Source organism: Medicago sativa, chromosome 5 (genome assembly GCF_051527215.1).
Source record: "Medicago sativa cultivar Bolivia chromosome 5, Bolivia_mono, whole genome shotgun sequence".
Classification (NCBI taxonomy): Eukaryota; Viridiplantae; Streptophyta; class Magnoliopsida; order Fabales; family Fabaceae; genus Medicago; species Medicago sativa.
In genome coordinates this window covers 69,858,627-69,883,652 of record NC_140753.1, presented here as the reverse complement: position 1 = coordinate 69,883,652, position 25,026 = coordinate 69,858,627, and the positions used below count along the sequence as shown (strand labels likewise).

At 31.9% G+C, this 25,026-nt stretch overlaps 1 protein-coding gene across 1 annotated transcript; it reads left to right on the top strand.

Moving 5' to 3' along the window:
* The first annotated feature begins 12,213 nt into the window (after positions 1-12,213).
* LOC146924466 (receptor like protein 27-like) lies at positions 12,214-15,133 on the top strand. The gene has a single exon (XM_085709500.1). It carries the CDS (start codon positions 12,276-12,278, stop codon positions 15,066-15,068), a length of 2,793 nt encoding a protein of 930 aa, XP_085565626.1. The 5' UTR covers positions 12,214-12,275; the 3' UTR covers positions 15,069-15,133.
* The last annotated feature ends 9,893 nt before the right edge of the window (positions 15,134-25,026 follow it).

The following is a 25,026-nucleotide window of genomic DNA, read 5'->3' as shown; positions in this document are numbered from 1 at the left end:
AATTTGTAATTATTCAATCGTGTAACAAATAAGTATAACAAACAACGACAAAGACAACAACTATCTATCTCATTTTTTAACTAAGCATATTATAAAAACACAACAGAAAAGGCTTGAAAAAGGACTACAAAATTGTCATGTGCATGCACATAGACATAGGATCTCCAAAGAACAAAGGAAAAAAAGACGGATATATAGCAGATTAAATAAAAAATGAAGCAGAGCATATAGTTGATAATATGGTCACTGAAAGAGTACGGCTTACATTAGAAAAAATGAGAATGATCAGAAGGATACTGACATTATAAATAAAATTAAACTGAGTATGAGAATATTGAAGTTGCTCTACCAGATAATAGAAAAACCGAAGTCTCAGTAGATAAACACCTTAATGTATCAGGCAAATTTTGGAGTTGAAGAGAATGCATTGCACCTATTGCAATTGGTCAATGATATTTAAATGCCATAGAAATTCCATTAACGTCAGCCTGTGTACATCTGAATGATATCACCTCACCTAAAGCAGAAAATCAACACCTGAAGGTACATGAGACCAAAAATATTGCAAAAAGGATCAAAAATATTACTCCATATAACATATTAGTCCCTATAACAAATTGATCACTCGACCTGTTCTTTGCACAACAATAAATGTCATTGGATTTTATACAATGAAATAAGAAGTGTGATCTTAATTGTTAGTTCCAGAATTGTAGTTTATCTACATGACCAATCCATTACTCTTTCTTTACGCAACTATTAGAATGGTTGCAAGTAGAAACAACCAATTCATATCCAAATAAAAAATATATATTACAACGAAGTTTAAAAGAGAGAAAAAAAACGCATACCCACCTGCGTCATCAAGAACGACCGGTTAAACATTCCGAAAAACATCACGGTACACAACATTAGTGTTCTCAGTACACACGCGATTTTCTTCATCCAGTATAAGCATTTTCAATCCCTTTTTGGAAGTGACTCTCGACACAGGGACATACAACTGTCCATGAGTAAAAACCGGTTTGGAAAGATAGATTTCAACATGAGACAATGACTAACCCTGACTTTTATTTATTGTCATTGCAAAACACACAGCCAACGGGAACTGTCTCGTAGTAAATTTGAAAGGCAGTTCAAGATCACCCGGAACGTAAGTTCAGTATTGGAATAATTAATTTTTCACCAGCATTTTTTTGGTAATAACAGTTACACCGATAAAGTTCTTCCTAAGATTGTCTACAATCAACCTAGTCACATTGCACAATTCAGTTGCTTGGTCAATGTTCCTCATCAACATAACTCGACATCCAACTTTAAATCTCAACTTGTGGTTTGGAATACCGAAAAACTTGATATTGTTTAAGAATTTGGTGGTAAACCATTCGCTTTGTACCTCACTATTCTCGTCTGATTTGCAAACTGAATCAGAACTGGTATATTCCTTTTTGTCTCCTGGAACAAATGATAGAAGGAATTTGTTTACGTGATCAATTGCGTCCAGCGTGGGAGCAAGTATCCCCTGCGCTTGGAAAAAAATCCGAGATCTTCATGTTTTGCGAAAAAATCCGTATATACAAAATCAACCAGAGAACGCAACAAATCAGAGGAATCTTTTATCAACAACTCATCAGGAATGGGTACATTAATTTATCCACTCTCGTTGGTGGATCCTATTCCATCTCCAATTGAAAGCATCCAATCGATCGACAAACTTTCTTATCTCATTTGCTCGACACGAACGGTTGAAGCACGTAAACGCATATTTGTTGTAAATGTGAGAACCTTACAGTGACTCCATAACTTTGATGAGTTGATGGATGAAGCAAGTATATGTCTTTTCTGCATCCTTTTCTTATCACTGGCAAAATTTGTCTGAAATCACCGTCCAAAACCACAGAAAGACCCCCAAAATGGTTTGTCTGTATTATCGACACCATCATATGACATTATATCCCGCATGGTTCGGTCAAGCGCCTCAAAACAATAACGATGCATTATCAAGTGTCAAACGCCCCAAATGGACACCCGTGTCAAGCACATGCTAGAATTTCGTCATATTTGAGGGAGAAAATGCTCTGATGTATCAAGTGTCGGTTAAAGTTCAATATTGAATAAAAAAGTGGAGGTTGAACAACAAATAAATTAATAAAACTCATATTTTAGTCTTCAATTTTTCGATGAAGATGTGGTATTGTTCTCACTTGTGTGGTTTCTCTTTCTGTATTGTGTCGAATCACATCAATGTTGACTCCCCTATAAAGCCAGAGGTGGTATCATATCCCGGTTCAACATTGTGGACGGCGGATGGAGTGCTTCTTGGTGGTCTATCACAGACACGGAGAGTCTGTTAATGGAGATATGTTAATCTTTCAATTATGAGTTAAAATTTGACATTGGATGCAAGAGTAGATGTTGAGAAACATATGAGGGAGATTATCCATATACCTAATGCTTTAGGACTTTGGGGGAAGAAGTGATGTCGATCTCACTTGTGTTGTTGCTCTTTGACTAATATGATGATACAACCCAATGTAGGTTCCAATGGAAGTCGCAACATTATAATGATTTGTTTTGTTAGTTTTTGGGTGTCATTTGTTTAATTTTTATCTTAAATTTTAGTTTTAGGATGTCATTCGCTTTCAAGAAATTTTTTATTCAACCTCTATTATTTTAAATTCCTTCACTTTTGGTCTTTGGTATGATTTGACAATGGAAAAATGTAGACCTGTTCTGCTACGTTGACAAAATACATGTTTATTAGACATTTTAAATTGATGCGACATTTTTAATGAATCTATTATTTTGTTAGCATAATTACCCAGTAATTTCCAATTCCTTAAAAAATTCATAAAACTACCAACAATTGATTCTATTAATTATACTGTCATAGATAAAACACACTCTCCTTAGTTTTACTTCTTATCATTCCTCTCTTGTTCAAATTCCTTTTTCTTCTTTCTTTTTCTAATTTACTTTCTATCTCCACATTAAAGAAAGGAACAAAGACACCCCTCTATGAAATAGCCACCAACTCACATTTTTTTACCATGTTGTTCCTCTTATCTTATTTTGCTATCTCACCATATCATAGACACAAAGAATCTCACACTTAAGAGAGGGATGGTAATGTGTCATTTGTAAGTAAAACTTCTACATTGGATGCAAGAGTATATATTGAGCAAGAAATAAGTTAAATGACAAATATACCTAATGTCTTAAGGTTTTGGATGAAGATGTGGTGTCAATCTCACTTATGGGGTTTCTCTTAGCCAAATGTGATGATCCAAGTCATTACAGGCTCCCTCGGAGCTCCATACATTATGATAAATTGTTATCTTAGTTTTTGGATGTTCTTTGCTTAATTTTTTATATTAAATAAAAGTTTTTGGATGAAGCTCACTTTCATGCAATTGCTTTTATTCAACCTATGTTCTTTCAAATACATCCACTTTTGAACTTTAATCTTGTTTATGGTAGCCTTGGTCCCAATCCCAAATAAAAAAATGAAGGTTGTGTCAGCATCTACAACAAACATAAAAAAAATTAAAAAATTGAATCTCTATAACCAACTCCACTTAGTGGGGATAAGACTTGGTTGTTGTTGGTTGTTATTGCACCTTCACTTTTAGTCTTTCGTGGAATCTGACAATGAAAAATACAAATGTTTTATGTTCAGTTGACAAATAGACATTTTAAAATGATGTGGGACTTTTTTAATTGAATCTATTTTTTTGGTAAAAACTACTCATAAATCTCCAATTTCTTCAACTAACCCATAAAATTACCAATAACTCACTCTATTCCTAATACCTCCACGGACAAAATACAAACTTTTTTTCCCTTATCATTTCTCTCACGTTCAAATTGCTTTTTCATATTCTTTCCTTTTCTAATTTCCTTTCTCTCTTTTCATTAAATATGGGAACATAAACCTACATAAACCACCATCAATCCACCTTTTTTTACCATGATGTGCCTATGTCACCAAATCACAAATGCATCAAGTCTCACACATAAGGGAAATATGTTAATGTGTCAATTTTGACTTAAAGTTCCATAGTTGATGCAAGAGTATATGTTGACAAACATATAAGCGAGATGACCAATAAAGTTTCATAGTTGATGCATCAAGTCTCTTTTTGTATTTTTTTTCTCTTTTCTTAATGAAGTTTAGAGGTTAGCAGTCATCCTGCTACCTCTTTCTGCTAAAAAAAATGACCAATATAAGAGTAGATGTTTAAGTTTTATATTAAATTTAAGGTTTAAGATGTTGTTCACTTTCATGCAATATTTTTTAATTAATCTCTAGTAATTTAAATCCCTTCACTTTTGGTTTTTGATGGATTTAATCATAGGTACACTCTTATGTGATTTGTTGAGTTAACAAAATACATGTTTATTAGAAACTTTTAAATGTTGTGTTTTTTTTAATCGAGCCTAAATTTTTGGTAAGTTAAATGTTTATTCTTTAGTATGAACACCTGCGCCAAGCATAGTCTAGTATCATTTTCATTTGTGTGGTTGATCTTTGTTCAATGGATAAATGCACACCAGTGTTGACTACCCCATAAGGTTCAACGATGGCATCATATCCCGATTTAACTGTGAGGAAGCAGAAGAGGTTCCTAGTGGTAGATCCCTGAAGTGGATAGTCTCATACTTGAGGGATAGAAGTTAATGTGTCAAGTCTGAGTTAAAGTTTCATATTGGAGGTAAGAGTGTATGTTGAGCGACACATAAGTGATGTGATCTATATACCTAATGTCTTAAGGTTTAGGATGAAGATATGGTGTCAAACTCACTTAAGTGGGTTTTCTTAGTCTAATGTAATGATCAAATTCAATCTAGCATCCCTCGAAAGTCTCAGCATTACGATGAACTGTATTTTATTTTTTATTTTTGGATGTCATTTGTTTACTTTTTTTTAATTTAGTTTTTTGATGTCTTCCTCTTTCATGTGAATTTTTTTATTCAACCTCTATTATTTCAAATTCATTCAATTTTTGTCTTTGGTGGTTAATGAGAGTGGAAAATTGCTGACGTGTTATGCTAAGTTGACAAAATATATGCTTATTAGACATTAAAAATAATGTGAGGTTTTTTTAATTAGATCTAATTTTTTGGTAAAATAATTACCTGAAATTCTCGTACTCCTTCGACAGACCTATAAGATTATTGGCAACTCACATTATTCCCTATACTCTTACAAACAAAACACACAATACTTATTTTATTTCCCTTATCTTCTCTCATGTTTAAATTATTTTTGCATATCTGTTTATTTTCATTTAATTTGAAAAGAATGAACATAAACCTCCCTCCTTTAAACTACCACCAGCCCACCTTTTTGAACATGCTCCATTTGATCGCCTTAATTTTAGCTTTTGAATGTCATTGATTTTGATGCTATTTTTTTATTCAACCTATATTATTTCAAATTTCTTCACTATTAATATGTAGTGGGATCTGACAATGGCAAAATGTAGTTGTGTTGTGCTGAATTCACAAATACATGTTTATTAGACATTTTAGGTGAAATGTGGTATTAATCTCACTTGTGTGATTGCTCTTAGCCTAATATGATGATCGAGGCTCCCCATGAAGCCCCAACATTATGACTTCTTAGTGAGATTGTATATCATTTGTTTAATTCATTTATCTTAAAATCAAGTCTTTCAATGTCATTCATTTTTATGCTATTTTTTCTATTTAACCTCCATTAGTTCAAATTCTTTCACATTTTGTCTTTGGTGAATGTGAAAATGGAAAGAGGCATATATATGATGTTGATTTGACGAAATACATGCTCATTAAATATTTCAAAATGATGTCTCATTTTCTAAATGAGTCTAATTTCTTTTTTAAAATAATTACTCATAAATCTCCAGCTTATTCGACAAACTCATAAAATTACCAGCAACTCACGCTATTTCCTATACTCTTAAGAACATATCACACACTTCTTTTTTTTTCCTTTATCGTTTTTCTTAGGTTTAAATTCATTTGTCATTTTGTTATATATTTTCTAAGTTTATTTCCCTCTTCTCATGAAAGAAAGGAACGAAAATCTTCTTGCATGAAAACACAACTAACCCACCTTTTTTAGCATGTTGTGTTTCTGTCTCATCTTATTTGTTTATATCTTTATATCACAGACATAAAGAGTCTCACACTGAAGGGAAAGATGTTGACGTGTCAAGTATGAGTTAAAGTTCAACATTAAATTCAAAAGTATATTTTGATCAACATATAAGTGAGGTGACCAATATAACTAATGTCTTGTATGGTTTTGGTAGAAATAAATTCATTGTGGTTTTTGATTTAATTTAAATAACGACATTAAATGTTAAACCTCAAAAATCATTACGGTGCAATGATCATTAAGGTGTTATTCCACTTTTATTTTTCTTTATAAAATTAACCATAAATGTATTATTATTTTTTTGTATTATAAAAGACTTTTATGTGCACTATGCTACTAAAAGGGAATTGGATCATCTCCATTGAAAATTTTCTCAATTTTTATCCATTTCCAATCTACACGATTAAAATACAAAAACCATTTTTTTATAATTTAATTCTCAACTTCTCTCTCATGTTTAATTGTTGAGATTACATGGAGAAAATTTGAGAGAATTTTCAATGTAGAGAATCCAAATCCTACTAAAAGACATGTACTTTGATTTTTTTTTTAAGACAATTTTTTAGCAAAAAAAACTAAAATTGGAATTTCAAAAATTAATGGATTTATTGCTTAAATTTAATTTTGGGTATCATTCAACTCTTCCTTATACTCTTGTTGGTATTACATTTCTATAATTATATGACTTTTCTATGTTCTTGAGTAGTCTTTTTTCTTTTAGAATATCAAAATTAAGGCTTTCATTTTGGATAAAAAAATTGAGGCTTTTCTATGACCAATATTGAAATTTAAATTTTAAAATTTAAACAATACATTTTCTTTTAAGATAAAAAATGTAGATGACTTTGGTTCTCAATTGCTCACCGGGATCATAACATGTCTCATGATTCAAAGAGCGTTTATACAAATACTTGAAAATTATCCATCAAAGAGGATACTCCAAAATGCCAGATGAGTGTTACATTTGTTTTTGGCAATTGTGATACATCTTTTTTAAAGTGATGAGTACTACTCTTAAATTGATTAATTTTAATTTATTTTACGATCATGTTAATAATTAGTTTTTAATTTAGTTGCTGATATATCAAAATCAATTTATTCTACATTACTTATTTTTATGAGTTTAATCAATATTGATAGCAATACAATTTGTTGTTTATCATATGTTTGAATATCCTTTTAAGGTTGATTTCGTGGTTGTTGGGTCAGGTTTATATACTCTCGGCTTTTATACTTGCTTTTATTTAATATATTTTCTTTGCTTAAAAAAAAATAATAATACAATTACATCATTAATACAAATTTCCTTCTCTAAAAAAAATAGTGCACATTAATGAAAAGATATACATTAATAAATGTAAATCAATCAATATCAAAATAATTTGATACCCTAATAAACATTAATTACAATTATTTACTCTAATATAGTTAAGGCAAGGTAGTCAACGTAGTAAATAGGTTTTATTCTGATGATGAATTTAAGTGCAAGAATCAATTGTCATATTAATGTGTGATCAATTACAATAATAGTATTATCTTCTATCGTCTTGTTCTTGTCCTTGCTAGATACATCCTTAAGACAATTTCCTAAAAATATAGAATATTGGTTCAATTTATAACGTCATCACCTATTATAATTATAATTGACATCTATCTTACAACTGAAATGGTAGTATAGCTACTATCATAATTATCTCTTTCATGCCAAAGAAAAAGTTCCAATTAAAAGAATAAAGAAGCATGTTTGTCTTTTGTTCTCTTTGGATCTCAACTATACTTTTTTTTTTCTTTCCATAATTCAATCTTCATGAATATTGTCTATTCATGAAAAATTTCTGCAAGTTAAAAAGTCAAAACAAACAAAAGAGTTATAAAATATTCATCAACACAACTTTATACCGAAGAAGAAAAACTACATTGTATTTGTTAAAAAAGGAAAACATACTCAGAAAAGACTTTCAATAATATGAATTACCGAAACTCGTGATTCTCTTACATATATCAAAGAAATCAAATAAGTTGTTACAATACATGGATCATGTACATTAATAAGATAAATGTGTAAAAAATTGACATTGTAACAAAGAGAGAAAATAGAGGTTCATAGAAGACTTTCAATAATATGAATTGTGAATAGAGAGTGGTGTGAAAAGTGTGAGAGTCAAAACGGATATTTATAGCCAAAGACATAAAGTAACCAAAATAATCAAGTGCTTGATTCATGCATACTGTAACGGGAAAAAAAATTGTACATTAATATTCATCAATTAGTGCATTTGATCTTAGAAACAAAATCATAGTAATTTAAAACAAATTTTTTTGACAATTTTATTTTATTGATAACCATATATTTGACATCTACGTACGCACACTATTTTTTGACCAAATATATTTTTATTTAATTTTAATGTGTAACATAAAAAACTAAAAATGTGTATAAACATATTATGTACCATATCATTCCTTTCATGGTGCATAAACTATGGAAGGCATTACAAAATTTTGCACTTTTGATTGAAATCATGTGCATTAAATACTCTTATAAAATAGAAATAACATTTTAGGATAATTCATCAAATTATGATTGTTGTTTCTATTATAAACTTTTTCATATTTATTGTGTACATAAAAGAAAACATTGGTGCATTAAACAACAATTTCAAATTCTGACTTTTTGCACAACATTTTCGGTTACCTAATTTGGATTCCAATTTTGTTTGTTTTTTTTCCTATTATAAACTCCATCATATCTTGTGTGTACATGAGAAATAACATTAAATGTACATGAGAAATAACATTAAATGCGCCTTTCACCAATAGGTTGCCACATGTACTTTAAAAAAAAATAGCGCAAATATATATAATAGAGATTGCTTTTGAATGTATAATTACTAAAATAGACATAGCTAAAGGAGAATTGATAAAGAATGAGAATTGATAAAAGGTAATAAAATAAAATAACATGTTGTAATAATAAAATATACAAACATATACACGTTGTTCAAGGAGAATTGATTCTAGAAAAGCTAGAAGCTAGGATTTGTAGCTTCATAGAGAATTGCTTTTGGAGGATAAAAGCAATTCTGAAAAGCTGAACCAAACACGTTGTTTTTGGCTAGAATTGCTTTTGGCACTGTAGAGAATTGATTTTGGGCTAGAATTGCTTCTCAGAAGCCAAACCAAACAGGCCAGTCATGGGTATTTTTTTTTTTTTTGAGAGAAGAGAGAGTCATGGGTATTAGAATTTAATATATGTGCATTGGAATAGTAAAAATATCACACTGATTTTTAGCGGCTCAGTGAACAATTAGAGTTCCAATGGGGAAAATTCAAATTTGAATTGAAGGTTGTGATGTGTGCAAGCCAGCATTAAGATATAATCAATGGCTGATATGATAATTGCACCTAATGATGGAGATCTAACGGTCATGATTGTTTGGCGCCATTTCACTTAGAGTTAGGGTTAGCACACTTTGTTAGCAATGTTTGTTAGTATTAGAAATAAGTATGATTTGCAATTTTTGCATACGTTAATATAATATTATTTGTGTCTTTGAGTTTTTTAGTAAGCAAAACACTTTTGGGTTAATTATGTTTCTAGTCCCTATAAAATAGCGACCTTGTAAGTTTAGTCCCTACTTAATTTTAATAGCATTTTTAATCCCTATAAAAAAAAATTTACTTATAATTTTAGTCCCTGCTAAAACAAAGTTTGATTAATTATCCTTAAACTCTAAAATTTTTGAACGATTTTTTTGAGACAAGATTAGAACACTATGAAAGGTTCGTTTACTAAAATTTAGAATTTTCTGACATGAAATGAATTAAATATGAATTTTTTAAAACGACAAAAGTTAAAGATAAAAAGTAATAAAATCTGGATGTAGAAATCAAATTTTGCGATAATTTTTTGCGGACGAACTTTTAGTAATGTTCTAAACATGTCTGCAAAAAATTGTTCAAAAATTTAAGAGTTTAAGCATAAATTAAACAAATTTGAATTGAGTAGGGACTAATACTCAGTGCAGAAAAACAAAATTAGGGACTAAAAATGCTATTAAAATTAAGTAGGGACTAAACTTACAAGGTCACTATTTTATAGGGACTAGAAACATAATTAACCCAACACTTTTTGAGTATTTTAAACTTCTATTATGCCTTTTTTTGTTGTGATTTTTACTCTTATTGTTTATACAATAAAACTCATTTTTTACTAGTGTGAATATAGTTGGACACCCATAATTCTTAAACAATCATTCAATATTTAAATTGGTTATCAAAAATAGTTCACAATCTTTTGTCATAGGCTCATAGCTTGCCTCCTTGGATGGTAATTATGTTCGAGATACAATCACAATTGGGTTGAAATTTTTTTTGAAGGGATGAGTTGAACCTTAGTATGTTATGTTTTAGGAGATTAATTATCATCTGCTAACCCAAACCTGGTTTGTCCACAAATTCATTTGTTTTCTAAAAAGTACAAAATATACTAATTTATTCTTTTATTTTTTTACAGAATACTATTTATTCCTTAAAAGTCTAAAATTTAAATCAAATCATTGTTTTAAGAAAATAAATTGTATGTGTACTTTAATCTTATTAGAGACTAATTTGATTGACAATTAATATTATTAAAGACCAAATTAATATGTTTCATATTTTAAGGGCAAAATAGCTCTAATTTTTTTTTCTCGAAGACTCGGTTCAATATTTACTCCAAACTGTAAAATGTCTAATTTTAACAATTGATTGTTGTGCCAAGAATTTAGCTCAATTGGTAGAAACATTGCATATTTTTTCGGTGGTGGCCGGGGTTCGAACCCGGACCTTACATATTTTATGCATTGTCCTTACCAACTGAGCTAAGCTCACGAGGACGAGACATTTCATATTATATAAAGGGTCGGGGTTCGAACACCAGACACTCTACTTGTTCACCTTTATTGGAAAGTTGAATTTCTAAACACTCGACTACTTGACCAAAAAAAAAAATTGATCGCTATGTTGTAATTTTCATGATTTATTCCGTCAATTTTTGTCAAAATTAATTATAATTAATGTCTTAAATAGTGCTACATATGATTTAAAATTCCCTGTCATCCCTTGTAGAAGATGATACTTAACTCAAAGGTCATCCAAACATGTAACACTAAGGACGCACGTTAAGGTTTTTACAAATATCAAATATTATTTGGAAAAATTAATTTTCGACTTTTTAAAAAATAAATTGACATAATTTTCAATACATCATTTCTATTTTTGGTATATTAACATGTTAAGGTTTCAACATGTTAGCAAATGAATGTTTTCATTTTTTCGATCCCTACTCATCTTTTTTGTTTGGGTTACGATGATACTAATATGAAATTTTCACTAATGTTAAATAGTGACTAATCTTTGTTGGAGAACCTCTAGAGTATATAAGACGGATTCTCCCCTTCCAACCAATTTTTTTTCCATATGCATGAGCCAGAAATCGAATCTCTAACTACAAGGTTAAGGTCCTTTACCACTTAAACCAATCCATGGTTGGTTGACCCTACCGATCTTAATTATGCACCACTTAATTATAAACCAAATGTTTGTATGGATGCTAATGAATTAATGTTTTTTTGGAAGATACTACTGAATTAATGTTATCGTCAATTAGTATAATGGACTCAAAATTGCAACCACAAAAAATCAATCTTCTAACTGGAGTGCCTCATACGGTTGAAGATAAGCACCGGCACTTGCTACAAAACAAACCCATCTTACATCAATGCTTTAGTTTGGGGGTTATGTTTTCAATATAAATAACTAAATAGAGGGAAATCAATTGGTACATCCAAAATCATAAGAGAGTATTAAGTGTAAGTTTCTCTAAATGGGATCCTTTTTTATTCAATTGCCTTATTTTACCTTTCACTTTTTCTTCTTGTTGTTGCTTACCCATTTTACTTCCTATACTTTCTCATTATGCAACTTTCATGACAGATCTGCCTTGTTACAATTCAAAAACTCATTTTCTGTCGACACTTCATCTCAACTTGATGATATTTGGCCTAGTTTTTCCTCGTTTTCTTTCAAGATAGATTCTTGGAAAAACAATACAGATTGTTGCAATTGGAATGGTGTCACGTGTGACATCATGTCAGGTTACGTGATCGGCCTGGACCTTAGTCACAATCATCTCAAAGGTAAATTACATCCCAATAGCACTGTCTTTCAACTTAAACACCTTCAACAACTCAACTTGGCTTTCAATGATTTTTCTGGGTCTTTCCTGCATGTTGGTATTGGTGATCTTGTGAGTCTCACACATCTTAATTTATCAAATACTGAATTCAGTGGTAACATTCCCTCCACAATCTCTCACTTGAAAAAATTAGTATCACTTGATTTTAGCAGTTATTGGTATGTGGAACATAAACTCAAACTTAATTCATTCACATGGAATAAACTCATTCATAACGCTACTAATTTAAGGGAGCTTTATCTGGATTCTGTGGATATGTCTTCAATCAGAGGGAGCTCTTTGTCGTTGTTAACGAATTTGTCATCCTCTTTGGTCTCCCTTAGTCTAGCATTCACTAGGTTACAGGGAAATTTGTCAAGTGACATCCTCTCTTTGCCAAATCTTCAAAAACTAGATTTGTCAGGTAATGGTCTTAGTGGTCAACTTCCAAAATCCAACTGGAGCACTCCTCTAAGGTACTTGGACCTCTCTTCCTCTGCTTTCTCAGGTGAAATTCCCAATTCCATAGGCCATTTGAAGTTTCTAACCCAATTACAACTCATGAAGTGCAAATTTGATGGTTTAGTTCCTCTATCTTTGTGGAACCTCACTCAACTAACACATTTGGACCTTTCACTCAACAAACTTAAAGGTGAGATCCCATCATTATTTTCAAACCTTGTACATCTCACTTATTTAGATCTTCAACAAAATAACTTCACTGGTCTTATCCCTAATGTGTTCCACAAGCTTATCAAATTAGAAAATTTAGCACTTAACATTAACAGCCTGACAGGCCAAGTTCCATCATCATTATTTCATCTACCTCAACTTTCTCTTTTAGATTTATCATTTAATAAATTAGTTGGCCCAATTCCAATTGAAACCTGTAAACGTTCAAAATTAAGTTTTGTTGTTTTAAATTCGAATATGTTAAATGGAACGATTCCACATTGGTGTTTTTCTCTATCTTCCCTGTTAGCGCTGTACCTTAGAGACAACCAACTCACAGGGTCCATTGGTGAGCTTACAGCTTATTCTTTGCAGTATTTGGTTCTCTCTAACAACAACCTACAAGGTCATTTTCCAAAATCAATATTTGAACTCCAAAATCTTACTTACTTACTTTTGTCATCAACCAACTTGAGCGGTGTTGTGGATTTTCACCAATTTTCAAAACTTAAAAATCTAAAGTTCCTCAATCTTTCGCACAATAGTTTTCTTTCTATCAACACTGATAGCAGTGCTGACTCCATCTTACCCAACCTTGAGATGTTATATTTATCTTCTGCTAATATCAATAGTTTACCTAAATTCTTAGCACAACTATCTGATATGACAGCATTAGATCTATCTAATAACAACATTCATGGGAAAATTCCAAAATGGTTTCATAAGAAAATCTTACACACATGGAAGGACATTTGGCACATTGATCTAAGTTCCAACAAGTTGCAAGGAAATATTCCAATTCCACCTTTAGGCATTGAGAACTTTTTACTCTCTAACAACAACTTCTCAGGAGGCATTTCTTCAACATTGTGCCATGCAAGCTCCCTTAATGTGCTCAATTTAGCTCACAACACATTAACAGGCATGATCCCACAATGCCTAGGAACATTTCCTTCTCTTTCCATTTTGGATATGCAAATGAACAACCTTAGCGGAAGCTTGCCTACTTTTTCCAAAGGAAATGCATTTGAGACTATAAAGTTGAATGACAACCAATTAGAAGGACCATTGCCACAATCTTTGGCTCACTGTACAAAACTCGAAGTTTTGGACCTTGGTGACAACAACATAGTGGATACATTTCCCAATTGGCTAGAAACTCTACCAGAGTTACAGGTGCTAAGTTTACGATCAAATAATCTTCATGGTGCAATCACCTGTTCTAGCACCAAGCATACATTTCCCAAGTTGAGAATTTTTGATGTCTCTAACAACAAGTTTGGTGGTCCCTTGCCAACATCATGCATCAAGAACTTTCAAGGAATGATGAAGGTGAATGACAAAAGAATTGATCTACAATACATGCTTAATGGTTACTACAATGATTCTGTTGTGGTCACAGTGAAAGGTTTTTTCATAGAGCTAACAAGGATATTGACTACTTTCACAACTATTGATTTATCAAATAACATGTTTGAAGGTGTAATTCCACAAGTCATTGGAGAATTAACCTCTCTCAAAGGACTTAACCTTTCAAACAATGGAATCAGAAGTAGCATTCCACAATCTTTGAGTCATTTGAGAAATTTGGAGTGGTTGGACCTCTCATGCAACCAATTGACAGGTGAGATTCCTGTGGCTTTGACAAATTTGAATTTCCTTTCTTTCTTGAACCTTTCACAAAACCACCTTGAGGGAATCATACCTACAGGTCAACAGTTTAATACATTTGGAAATGATTCTTTTGAAGGAAATACAATGTTGTGTGGATTCCAATTGTCTAAATCATGCAAAAATGAGGAAGATCTGCCACCAGATTCAACATCTGAAGATGAAGAAGAATCAGGATTTGGCTGGAAAGCGGTAGCAATCGGATATGCATGTGGGACAATATTCGGGTTGCTATTCGGATATAATGTATTCTTCTTCACTGGTAAACCCGAATGGCTTGTAAGACATGTTGAACATATGTTTAACATAAGATTGAAAAGAACAAACAACAGAGCCATCGCAAATCTTAGAAGAATGAATTAATTGGATCAGGGTGTTTTCAAATATTTGTAATTAATCTGAATTTCCCAGTTTAAGGGATCTAGTATTATATATATATATATATATATATATATATATATATATATATATATATATATATATATATATATATATATATATATATATACACCAATGTGTTATTGTAAGTTGTTGAACAAATAAGAAATAATGATAAGACTTAATTGCTTCAACTTCTAAACTTTTTTTTATCTCATTGTCTCTTGGTTGTTAGGTAGTTCACACATATCAAAATATGTTGTTTTTAATTTATACGATGGATATAGATGTTGGTGCTTCAATTGAAGGATGGTTATGTTTTTTACTTTTTGAATAATGTATATTTGAAACCATATCCTCAGTGTTGGCTCACCGGTTCACCGTATACATTGCAAAAAGGGCAGTTATCATCTTCTCTTGTAATATTTAATCTATTTCAGTGTTCAACTTCTCTTATAAAATGGAATTGAATGGCGTCACAGCATCCAAATATTATTTCTATGTAATTATCACTCCTTTATGCCTGTGCAAGTGTGTCATCAACTCGATTAGGATACTGCGGCAATGAATGAATGAATAATTGAACAATATTCATTAAAACATGCGTAAATACATACACATTCATATGAAAATATGAGTAAAACGTATTGTTCCTTTAAGCTGTGATGTGCAAATATTCATCACTGATGGTTCAATTATAGTATTTAATCTCTTGAATCTATTCCTTGTGTTCAACTTCTCTTGAATTTATAGTAACACTAAATAAAAGAAACTTCTCTTGAATTATAAACCAAACTAGCGATTCGGCACTACGCGGTGCCACTCCTCTCCTGACCCCTCGTATAATGTCGTTCACAACCAAACTCCCAGCATGCCTTTGAAAATGATGATGCTGAATATTATACTTCCTAATCCTTTCATCAAATAGTCGGCATAAATACACAGGAAATTAAATCATTATGATATGAGAAAGACCACATTACACATGAAGCAGGGACACAGATGCAAACACCAAAGGCTGAAAACAATTTCAAGTAAATGACAAACAAAACGCACATCAACTCAAATCACTATGAAATGTCAATTGTCCAACAAACAACGAAGGTAAATTCAAGGCTTGAGACATTGTTGCAAGTATAAGTTCATTTTCATACTTCGATAGCTAGTAAATAAAATGTGTTGCTTAACAAAAAAAATATTGTAGATAATAGACTTGTTTAAAAAAATATAAGGGTTAACCAAAGGTCCCAAGGGGAGTCTGGGACACTCCCTTTAGCAAAGAGCCACAAGTGGTGATATGTTGACCACCAACAAGTGTCACGCACCTTTTATATCCACCACATGTAAATGTGACACATGGCCATGTAACCCTCACTGTCACACACCTTTTTTGTTATTGAATGTTTTTTCTTTTTTTTTATTACTTTTGAGCATTGTTGTCAACTTGAAGATCCGTAAGTTGGATAGCTTAATTCATTAGCTGACATGTCATGTAAGAAGGAAGGCTTACAAATATTTGAACAATTGAAGCAATATGTGTAATATTAATCACCAATATCTAATATTCTATTCGTGCACTAGACTGAAAAGGATCATTGTTGTTTTTTATTTAGCTATTGATCTATTTGAGCACAAGTACTGTCGTCGAGATGGACATTTATTTAAATCTAAACTGGTGGAAGAAATTTGGAGATGTTATGTGTGACGGCAGATGCATGAACCATTGAGAATTCAGATTAGTTCTTTTTTTGCTATCAAGACAAGATATTTACGAATCTGACAATGAAAAGATTTATTGGTGTGGGGAGTTTGATAATCCCAACACTAAGTTTAGGAGATCAAATTGAAGTGTACATGCAGTAAAAACTAAAAAGAAGTATCACTAGAAGAGTAAAAGGCTTATGGACTATGGCAATGAGGAAATATATAAAATGTAGAGATTTGAAAAGACATTGTGAGGCAAGCTCAAGCAATTACAATAATTTGGTTGCGTCACTGTCTATAAAAGTTCTAAAACTCTAGAGAACTCAAGAAGCATGCACATTACTGCAAGTTACTTTCAACTATCAAACCATTAACATTTTAATGGGCATTGTGATACCGAGGAGAGAATTTGCACATTCAGATAAATTGTCAAGGCTAATTGCGCCTGCACATAGAATAAAGTCGGATTTTCAAGCAATAATAACCTAAAACAGGTGAAGATTGTGTCCACTGAATAATAGAATAATATAAATAAATGAACGATGGCCAAAGAACAATTAGCTACGGGCAGTACTTATCATAAAAGGTCTCAACCTACCTTTGCCTCATTAGAAACAGTAGGTCTTGCAGGAAATTCAACCTTGCGTGCCTTAATAATTGTGTCTTCTCGAAGTATTCTCTCTTGTGTTTGGTAATGTCCGAAAGGATGTCTGCCGAAGAGCATTTGATAAAACAAAATACCAGCAGACCATACATCAACCTGTTTTCCACAAGTCAGAAATGTAATGTGATTATCATGTAAGATAATTATCCAACACTTTTGTTTGCACAATACCGACATCACGAAACTTATGTTAAAACGAAATATCCATTGACCAAAATGACTGACAAATTGAGATTCATAACACAAAAATGATCCATCCACGACTTAAAAAAAAATGAATGACCTTGGATGATATAAGAGGCGTCTTGCTGAGCTCAAAGCATTCAGGAGGCAAACACCTGCGAATCAAAAATGAAAGAAAGGCAAAAAGAGGTTTATTAAAGCAAATATTGAAATAAGCTTAAAACCAACAAGTTTGGAACACTTCAAAATTTGAAATCCTACAACAATGATCTTCGTCACTTACCAATACGTTCCAGCCCCTATGAAATAGGCATAGCATATCATGACAACACAACATATCAGAGTGCACTTATTTAACAAATAAATTATTAGATTAGGCTAATTTACTTTATAGATAGCATTAAGTCCAAACAGAACCGAATTGACCACATCCAACTGTAATCCAATACACCAATAATGATGAAACTAGGAACTACACTGTGAAAATGATACTCCCTCAGTCCCTCAATAGATGACCTAGTTGACAACATACGTTATTGACTTGACATACTTTGACCATATTTTTCTACTAATTCACAAAGATAAATAATATCATGTAAGATGTTGTTGGATTCGTCTCGATGAATATTTTTAAAATATTAAATTTTCATAATTTTTTTTAGTAGGGAATTAAAAATATCAAAGATAAAACATATGCATTGGTACATGTGTCGGAGTCAACTAGGTCATCTATTGAGGGACGGAGGGAGTATATAGTTTACAGTTTATTTAGGTTTACCTTATGATATAAGTGATCATTTAAGTATTAAGGAGGACTTATAACATGCCATGATGCCCATAAGCTATTTATAGCTTATTTCTACTAGCTTCCAATGACGGCTAATGAAAACAACTTAGTACTATATGAAAATAAGTTTAACTACATTCCCAAAATAACTAGAGTTAGATAACAAGTTATTGTACAACCAAGATATCCTATCTACGATCAAAATCAACACTCTACTTTCCTGGTTTCTTTATCCCTCCCCTGTTTATAACTTATATTTGGTGGAGATCGATAAAGAATGCCACATCCTTACGAATATGAAATGAATAGATTTGTTAGGGGGAGACTAATAATTCCATCACTGAGGCTAGGAAATCAAATTGCCAATGTAACATCACATATGATGGTTGAAAAGTAGTACTTGTATACCACCTATTTAGCCAATGTAACATAAACTCTTCAATCAAATGTCTTTAAAACAACTCTCCACAAATTCAAAGAAAAAGCAGCCAATAAATATGCATTAAAATCCTATAATTTGATGGCAAGAATATTGAAAATCAAGAGAACCCTTCTCACCTACCTATACATCATGACTTTTTAAGGTTAAGTCAAACTTACTTGCCTTTTGCTAATCCAATATTTTGAACCAAATGATAAATGCAAGACAACATGACTTCCTTTCATAGTGAGGAAACACCCTTCAATCAAGATTACAAAATCTTTACAGCCTCTACAAATTCTCACTTATACCTTTGAGTAAGTGAGATACAAATCTTGAGCAAATTGTTAATACATCTGGTCTCTCCACCTGGTCATATGTAAGACACCGCCAAATAAAATCCTGACAATATTGTTCACACAGTAGATATGATTGTCATGTTTCATAGTAAGAATGCAGATAAAAATAAAAAGGTACTATATTTGGATTTGGCTCCTCTAAAATGATGAGTGCTACTCAGAGAATTATAACTATTGATTGGAAATTAATGGTTGAGACTTTAACTGATTCACAGTTAGTTTTGCATATAGCACTATTTTATCACAATCTTTCAATCAAAGATTGTCATTGCACTTCATACGGAGCCAACTCCATTTCTTTAAGCTAAATTAAGGAAGTGAACACCAAACATAAGCATGCTTATATCTGGGGTCATAAATGAAAATTACAACCTTCCTATGTTAAAATAAAAAGGGGAATTCAGTAAAACTGCAGTTCCGCGCTCAAGTCTAAGAAATATTATTATGGTTTTGTCGGTGATAATAAGTAGGTCTAGAGGGAAATTCTACTTCGCGTGCCTTAATAATCGTGTCTTCAAGAAGTATTCTCTCTTGTGTCTGGTCATGTCCGAAAGGACGTCTGCCAAAGAGCATTTGATAGAGCAAAATACTAGCAGACCAGATATCAACCTGTTTTCCACAAGTCAGAAATGTAAAGTTATTATTGATTATCATAGTAAGATGGTTATCTAACAGTTATGACACTTATCTAACAATTATCTCACAGATTTGATCGAACTTGCTCAAACCATGTCACAAATTCTGGCTTAATGCTTTTCTCATTGTTATTCCTCGTGTGTGTGTCATATATCTTGAGAACAAAAATCAGAGTCACCTTTTCTAGGAACAAATGTGAGCTTAACTCAGTTGGTAAGGACAATGCATTGCATAAAATGCAAGGTCCGAGGTTCGAACCCCGGCCACCACCAACAAAACTAATAAGTATAATTAAGGAGGTAAATCAATTTCTGATTCACGATCTATATGATCATACTTGCAAGTACCATTGGTGCACAATAAATACAAAGGGGAAGACATACAAGCTGGACATTCATATGAAGATCCTTTAACAGCAAGCCATCTTCCCAAGTCTCAGTTAAGACAGTTCCAGCTCTAAAATTCATAATCAAACCACTAAGAAAACCAAAATAAAATTATTATGAAAAAGTATTCGTCACAGTGCTCCACCTATACCTGACTAAACCAACATTTCCAAGTCTCAACGAATCCTGTCGTACTTTTAGCCTTTCTTTTTGTCCCATAGCCTTTGAAACCGATATCAGCAAATCATATATTACTTATATTCTCTGCAGAATACAAGGACCAGACGAAATGTGAATATTTTTATGCATGACACATGGAATGCTCCTTAACTTATTTTGGAGTACAAGAACAAGAACGATTTCAAAATTTCTGGTTCATTTTTGTTATAGAGGTTTCATGCAAGCAGATTTAGTGTATCTACTTCGTTATATTTTAAATAACATAGAGCGTAGTGTATTTATAGAATCAAGAAAGAAAGTTTAACGACAATTATTATGCGGTAAACTGAAAATAATCAACACGGAGAAAGGCGAGAAACGGATGCAATTAGAAAACAGGGTGTATTATTATTAATAGAAATAAGGATAACAGAAGTAAAGGGTTTCTCTAACAACTCCCAAAGCACAGAGAGTATCAATCCTAATGGGACTTTCAACCCCTAAATCCTAATAATAATCTACTTAACTTAGCCACAACCACCCTAATAATTAGTTAAGACATTCCTATCACTCACTTCTCCCGCCGTAGCGTTTAAGCAACCAATTCTTCAGCCGCTCCCAAGTTATAACTTCGCCTTCCTCTTCAATCAACGCCTTGAAAATGTCACCATCTATACAAAGTTTAGCCAAGTTGACTCTGAGTTCGGGCAGAGTATGTTGAACACAGAAATACACTTCCGCTCTGGTTATCCAACCGACTGGGTCTTCACTGGAGAACTTGCCCACAGACAAGCAAAAGTTCGATCCTCCCTCACCGGAATCAGAAGTTATCTTGTTCTCCGACTGGGAGACTTTTGCTGACAGCAACGCTAACAATTTCTTGAAATTTTCGGCGTTGTTAGCTTCCATAGCTTTGAGCCTGCGTTCAAGGTCATCCATCCTTGCTTCCATGATTATTCTTCAAGACAGTCAGAGTTAGGTTTTAGCATAGAAATCAACTAGCCAAACAATAAATTTAAGTAAAAACTTATCGGAAATCGATTTAGGGTTTTGAAAATCGTAACAGATCATGAAAAATCGTTTTGAAATGAATTTTCAACGAAGTATTCCTTCACGATTTAGTATCGAAATCAACGAGCGGAATAACAAATTCATTACATAGAAATTACGAAGTATGAACATATGAAAAATTGAAAGCGATGAACAATCGGAAAAGAGATGACAAGTGAGAGAAAACGTACCTCAGAGAGAGAGTTGATAGAATGAATGGAGTACCGAAGTTTAAAGTTATGTTTTTTACTTGGGTCACGAAGGGAAATACTTGTGTGACATTAATGTCACGGTGACATTAAATCTGGGCCACACATTGGGTGATATTAGATGTGTTGTGTGGTCCAGATGCAATGACAATGACAATGTGTGGTCCAGATGCAATGGCACGGTGACATTAATGTCACCAAAGTGCCACCCGGTCACGAATACCGAGATTTGAAGTTGAACTGTTCAAGGTTGTGATTTTTTTTCAGAGGTTAAGGTTATGATGTTTAGCTCCTTAAAAAACAAAGTTATTATTAACCCTCCGTTTTAAAATGAGTGTCGTTTTAGCCCATTGCACACAGATTAAGGAATGAAATGAAATAATCATTAGACATAACACTTTTACTAAACTACCCTTACTTTATAAGAAAAAGACAAATTTAAAGTTGCATTGAAAATTGTGTGAGAGAAAAGTTGAAGAGGGTAAAGTTGGAAGAAAAAAATTAAAGTTGTATTGAAAATGTAAAGCGACATTCATTTTGAAACAAATTTTTTTAGCTAAAGCGACACTCATTTTGAAAATTTTGTTTTTATTTTCCTTAAAAAAAAATTGTTTTTATTTTTTACAAAATAAAATTATCTATGCTTTGGATATAAAACTTGATCATTATGAAAAATACAATTTTATTTTATTTTAATTGTTTGATACGTTGTCAAAATTTTACCTTTTGTCTCAATATCCTATTATTATTTCCCTCCCCTCTTTAAAAGCAACAAGCGAAAACAAACAAACTTACTCTCAATCAACATAAAAAAATAAAAAATAAGAAAAATATCAGTTTATACTTTAAAGAGTAATGTATTCTATTACATTTTTTAAAATATATAAGTTTTGTAGAGGGAAGATAAAATAAGTATCAAAAGATGAAGATAATTTTGTAATAAACAATCCCTTTTATTTAGTTTTTTTAAACATCTTTTATATAGTTGTATTGTATCCAAACAAAGTAGATTGATTTTTACAAAGAAGCGATTTTTATTTCAATAAACAAACACAAAAAAAAAAATGAGAGAAAACAAACACAAAATTGATTCTTATTTTTTATAAAATCTTTTAAAAATAATCTTTAAATTATCGAAAGCCAAAAGTCATTTTTTTTAATCCATAACAAACGACACTATATTTAATTTTCATTTGCTAGAAATAAGCTTTATAATGTTCAAGTGATTTTATCTCATCTTGGATCTACTTGATGCAATAGAACCATCTCCTTTGTATGAATTTTTTAGGTACTCCAATGAAAATGACAATTGTTTTAATATTTGGTATAAAAAAATAACAAAATAATTTCAAATAAAAAACATTAAGAAATATATTTCAGTTATCAATAATATATAGAAAATATGAGAGAAATATTTATCACCGGTGCTTAACAAAACAGGGGAAACATATTTTCACGAGACAAGTTAATGTCATTTTTGTTATTTTGTAATATTTTGCCATATTTTAGTCTATCACTTTATCGTTTGGTCAAACATTATTTGCAGTCCTTTAAGTTATATGATTATAACGAGTTAATTCTTTAAGTTTTTTTTTTACAAATTTGTCATTTGTGTCATAAAATATCTGCATCATTATCCTATTTTTATCAAACTCAGTTAAAAGTAGTTTATGTTGGACATTTAATGTTAAGTTGCCTTGTCCAAATTCACAGTTCTTAAAACTATAGTTTATATGTATATTATTGTATTTATAATATTGTTGGTGAAATATTTATCTGTAAAATTATAATATTGATCGCTTACTGTGTTTATAATATTGTTGTTGAAATATTTATCTGTAAAATTATACTTGAATTAAAAAACATAGAAGTAAATGTGTGTTAATAATCATATTTCATATAATCAACACTTTTGAATCTATCACATCAATTTTTTTTTTTTTTGTTTGTTTGTCAGGTAGCCTAGTTGCTAGAATTCACCTTATAAGGTGAATAAGTGGGGTGTATGGGGTTCGAACCCAGCCCCTGCATATAATAATGCCTAGTTGCTAGAATTCACCTTTTTAATGCTTTATTTAGTTTAGTTTTAAATAAGATTTGATTTGATTTTATTGCATTTTATTTCCTTTTAGAATATTTTACTTTAAATTGCTTTTTATTTTATTTTAGGAACGAATATATGGTGGAAGGTGTCTTGGAGCAAAAGAAAGAGGACTGGAGCAAATACAGTGCGAAAATACGAAGATACGGAACAAAAATATGTTCCCACCAAGTCAGAAGCTTGGCACGGCCAGTGCCAACATGTGGCACGGCCGTGCCACCTCCAGAGGCCTCTTTTGCTGCTTTTTCTTCGGGCCCAAGTTACCCTGTTGCAGCTTTACTGTTTTACCCTTTTAGTTGCTTAGTTTCTAAGTCGATTGTAAAGCTATAAATAGAGTAGCTCTCCACCATAAACAATCATCCTTTACTTTGTTTATTTCAAGTATTATTTCAATAAAAAGTCTTTATTTCCCTTTTACTTTCTTTGCAATTTATTTTACTGTTTTTTTCTCTCTTCTTCCCCCATGTCTACGATGAACATGAGTGAGTAGACTTCTTCGTCTTGGGATTGTTGGGGAGTCTAATGACTCAATCCTAAACAAAACAAGCCTAAACCCTAATTTCTATGTAACCCTAATTTCTAATCTAGATTCACCGTCTTAACGTGGATTAACAATTATCAAACTGTGGAAGCGAAAGCGGAGGGTTTGATAATCGTTAATCCATCATCCCAAACATCAATTCATAAAGCGAGAGCGGAGTCTTGATGTTGGAACAAGTGAATCTAGACAATAATTGCAAAACAGTGAAATAGTCTTTACAATTATTGAGACAAAGAGTAGTTTCAATCCTCTATGCATCTTTTAGTAATCATGTCAGCGAAATAGGCTTGGTTGCTAGAAGTAAACTCTCACCGGACTTTCATCGGAAAGGTGAGGGGCTAAGGGAAACCGGTCTTTAGAAATTAGTGTGTAAACCATGAAATTAGATGTTTAGGTCTTGTCTAGTGAAGGATTTGTCATTACGATGAACCAATGATCCCGAGGCTTTTTATTAATATTGTTTTTAGCTTCAGCAATCAAAACCCCTTTTTACTAAACTTTCTCTCCCTCTAATCATTCACTAAAGGTTAATTAAGTTGAACAACTCCCTAGCGGAACGATACTTTTACTTACTACTATTACTTCGATAGGCCGTGCACTTGCGGTTTGGCTCTATCAAGTTTTTGGCGCCGTTGCCGGGGAGTTAACTAATTTAATTAACTTTTTCTTAGTGATTAGAACTTTCTCTCCTTCTTTCTCTTTTCTCTTTCTTTTTATTTTTAACTTTTTATTTTTCTGTTATT

Bases quoted from the DNA above. Each gene is read 5' to 3' on its own strand.
- LOC146924466 (XM_085709500.1), top strand. From the start codon at position 12,276: ATGTCAGGTTACGTGATCGGCCTGGACCTTAGTCACAATCATCTCAAA.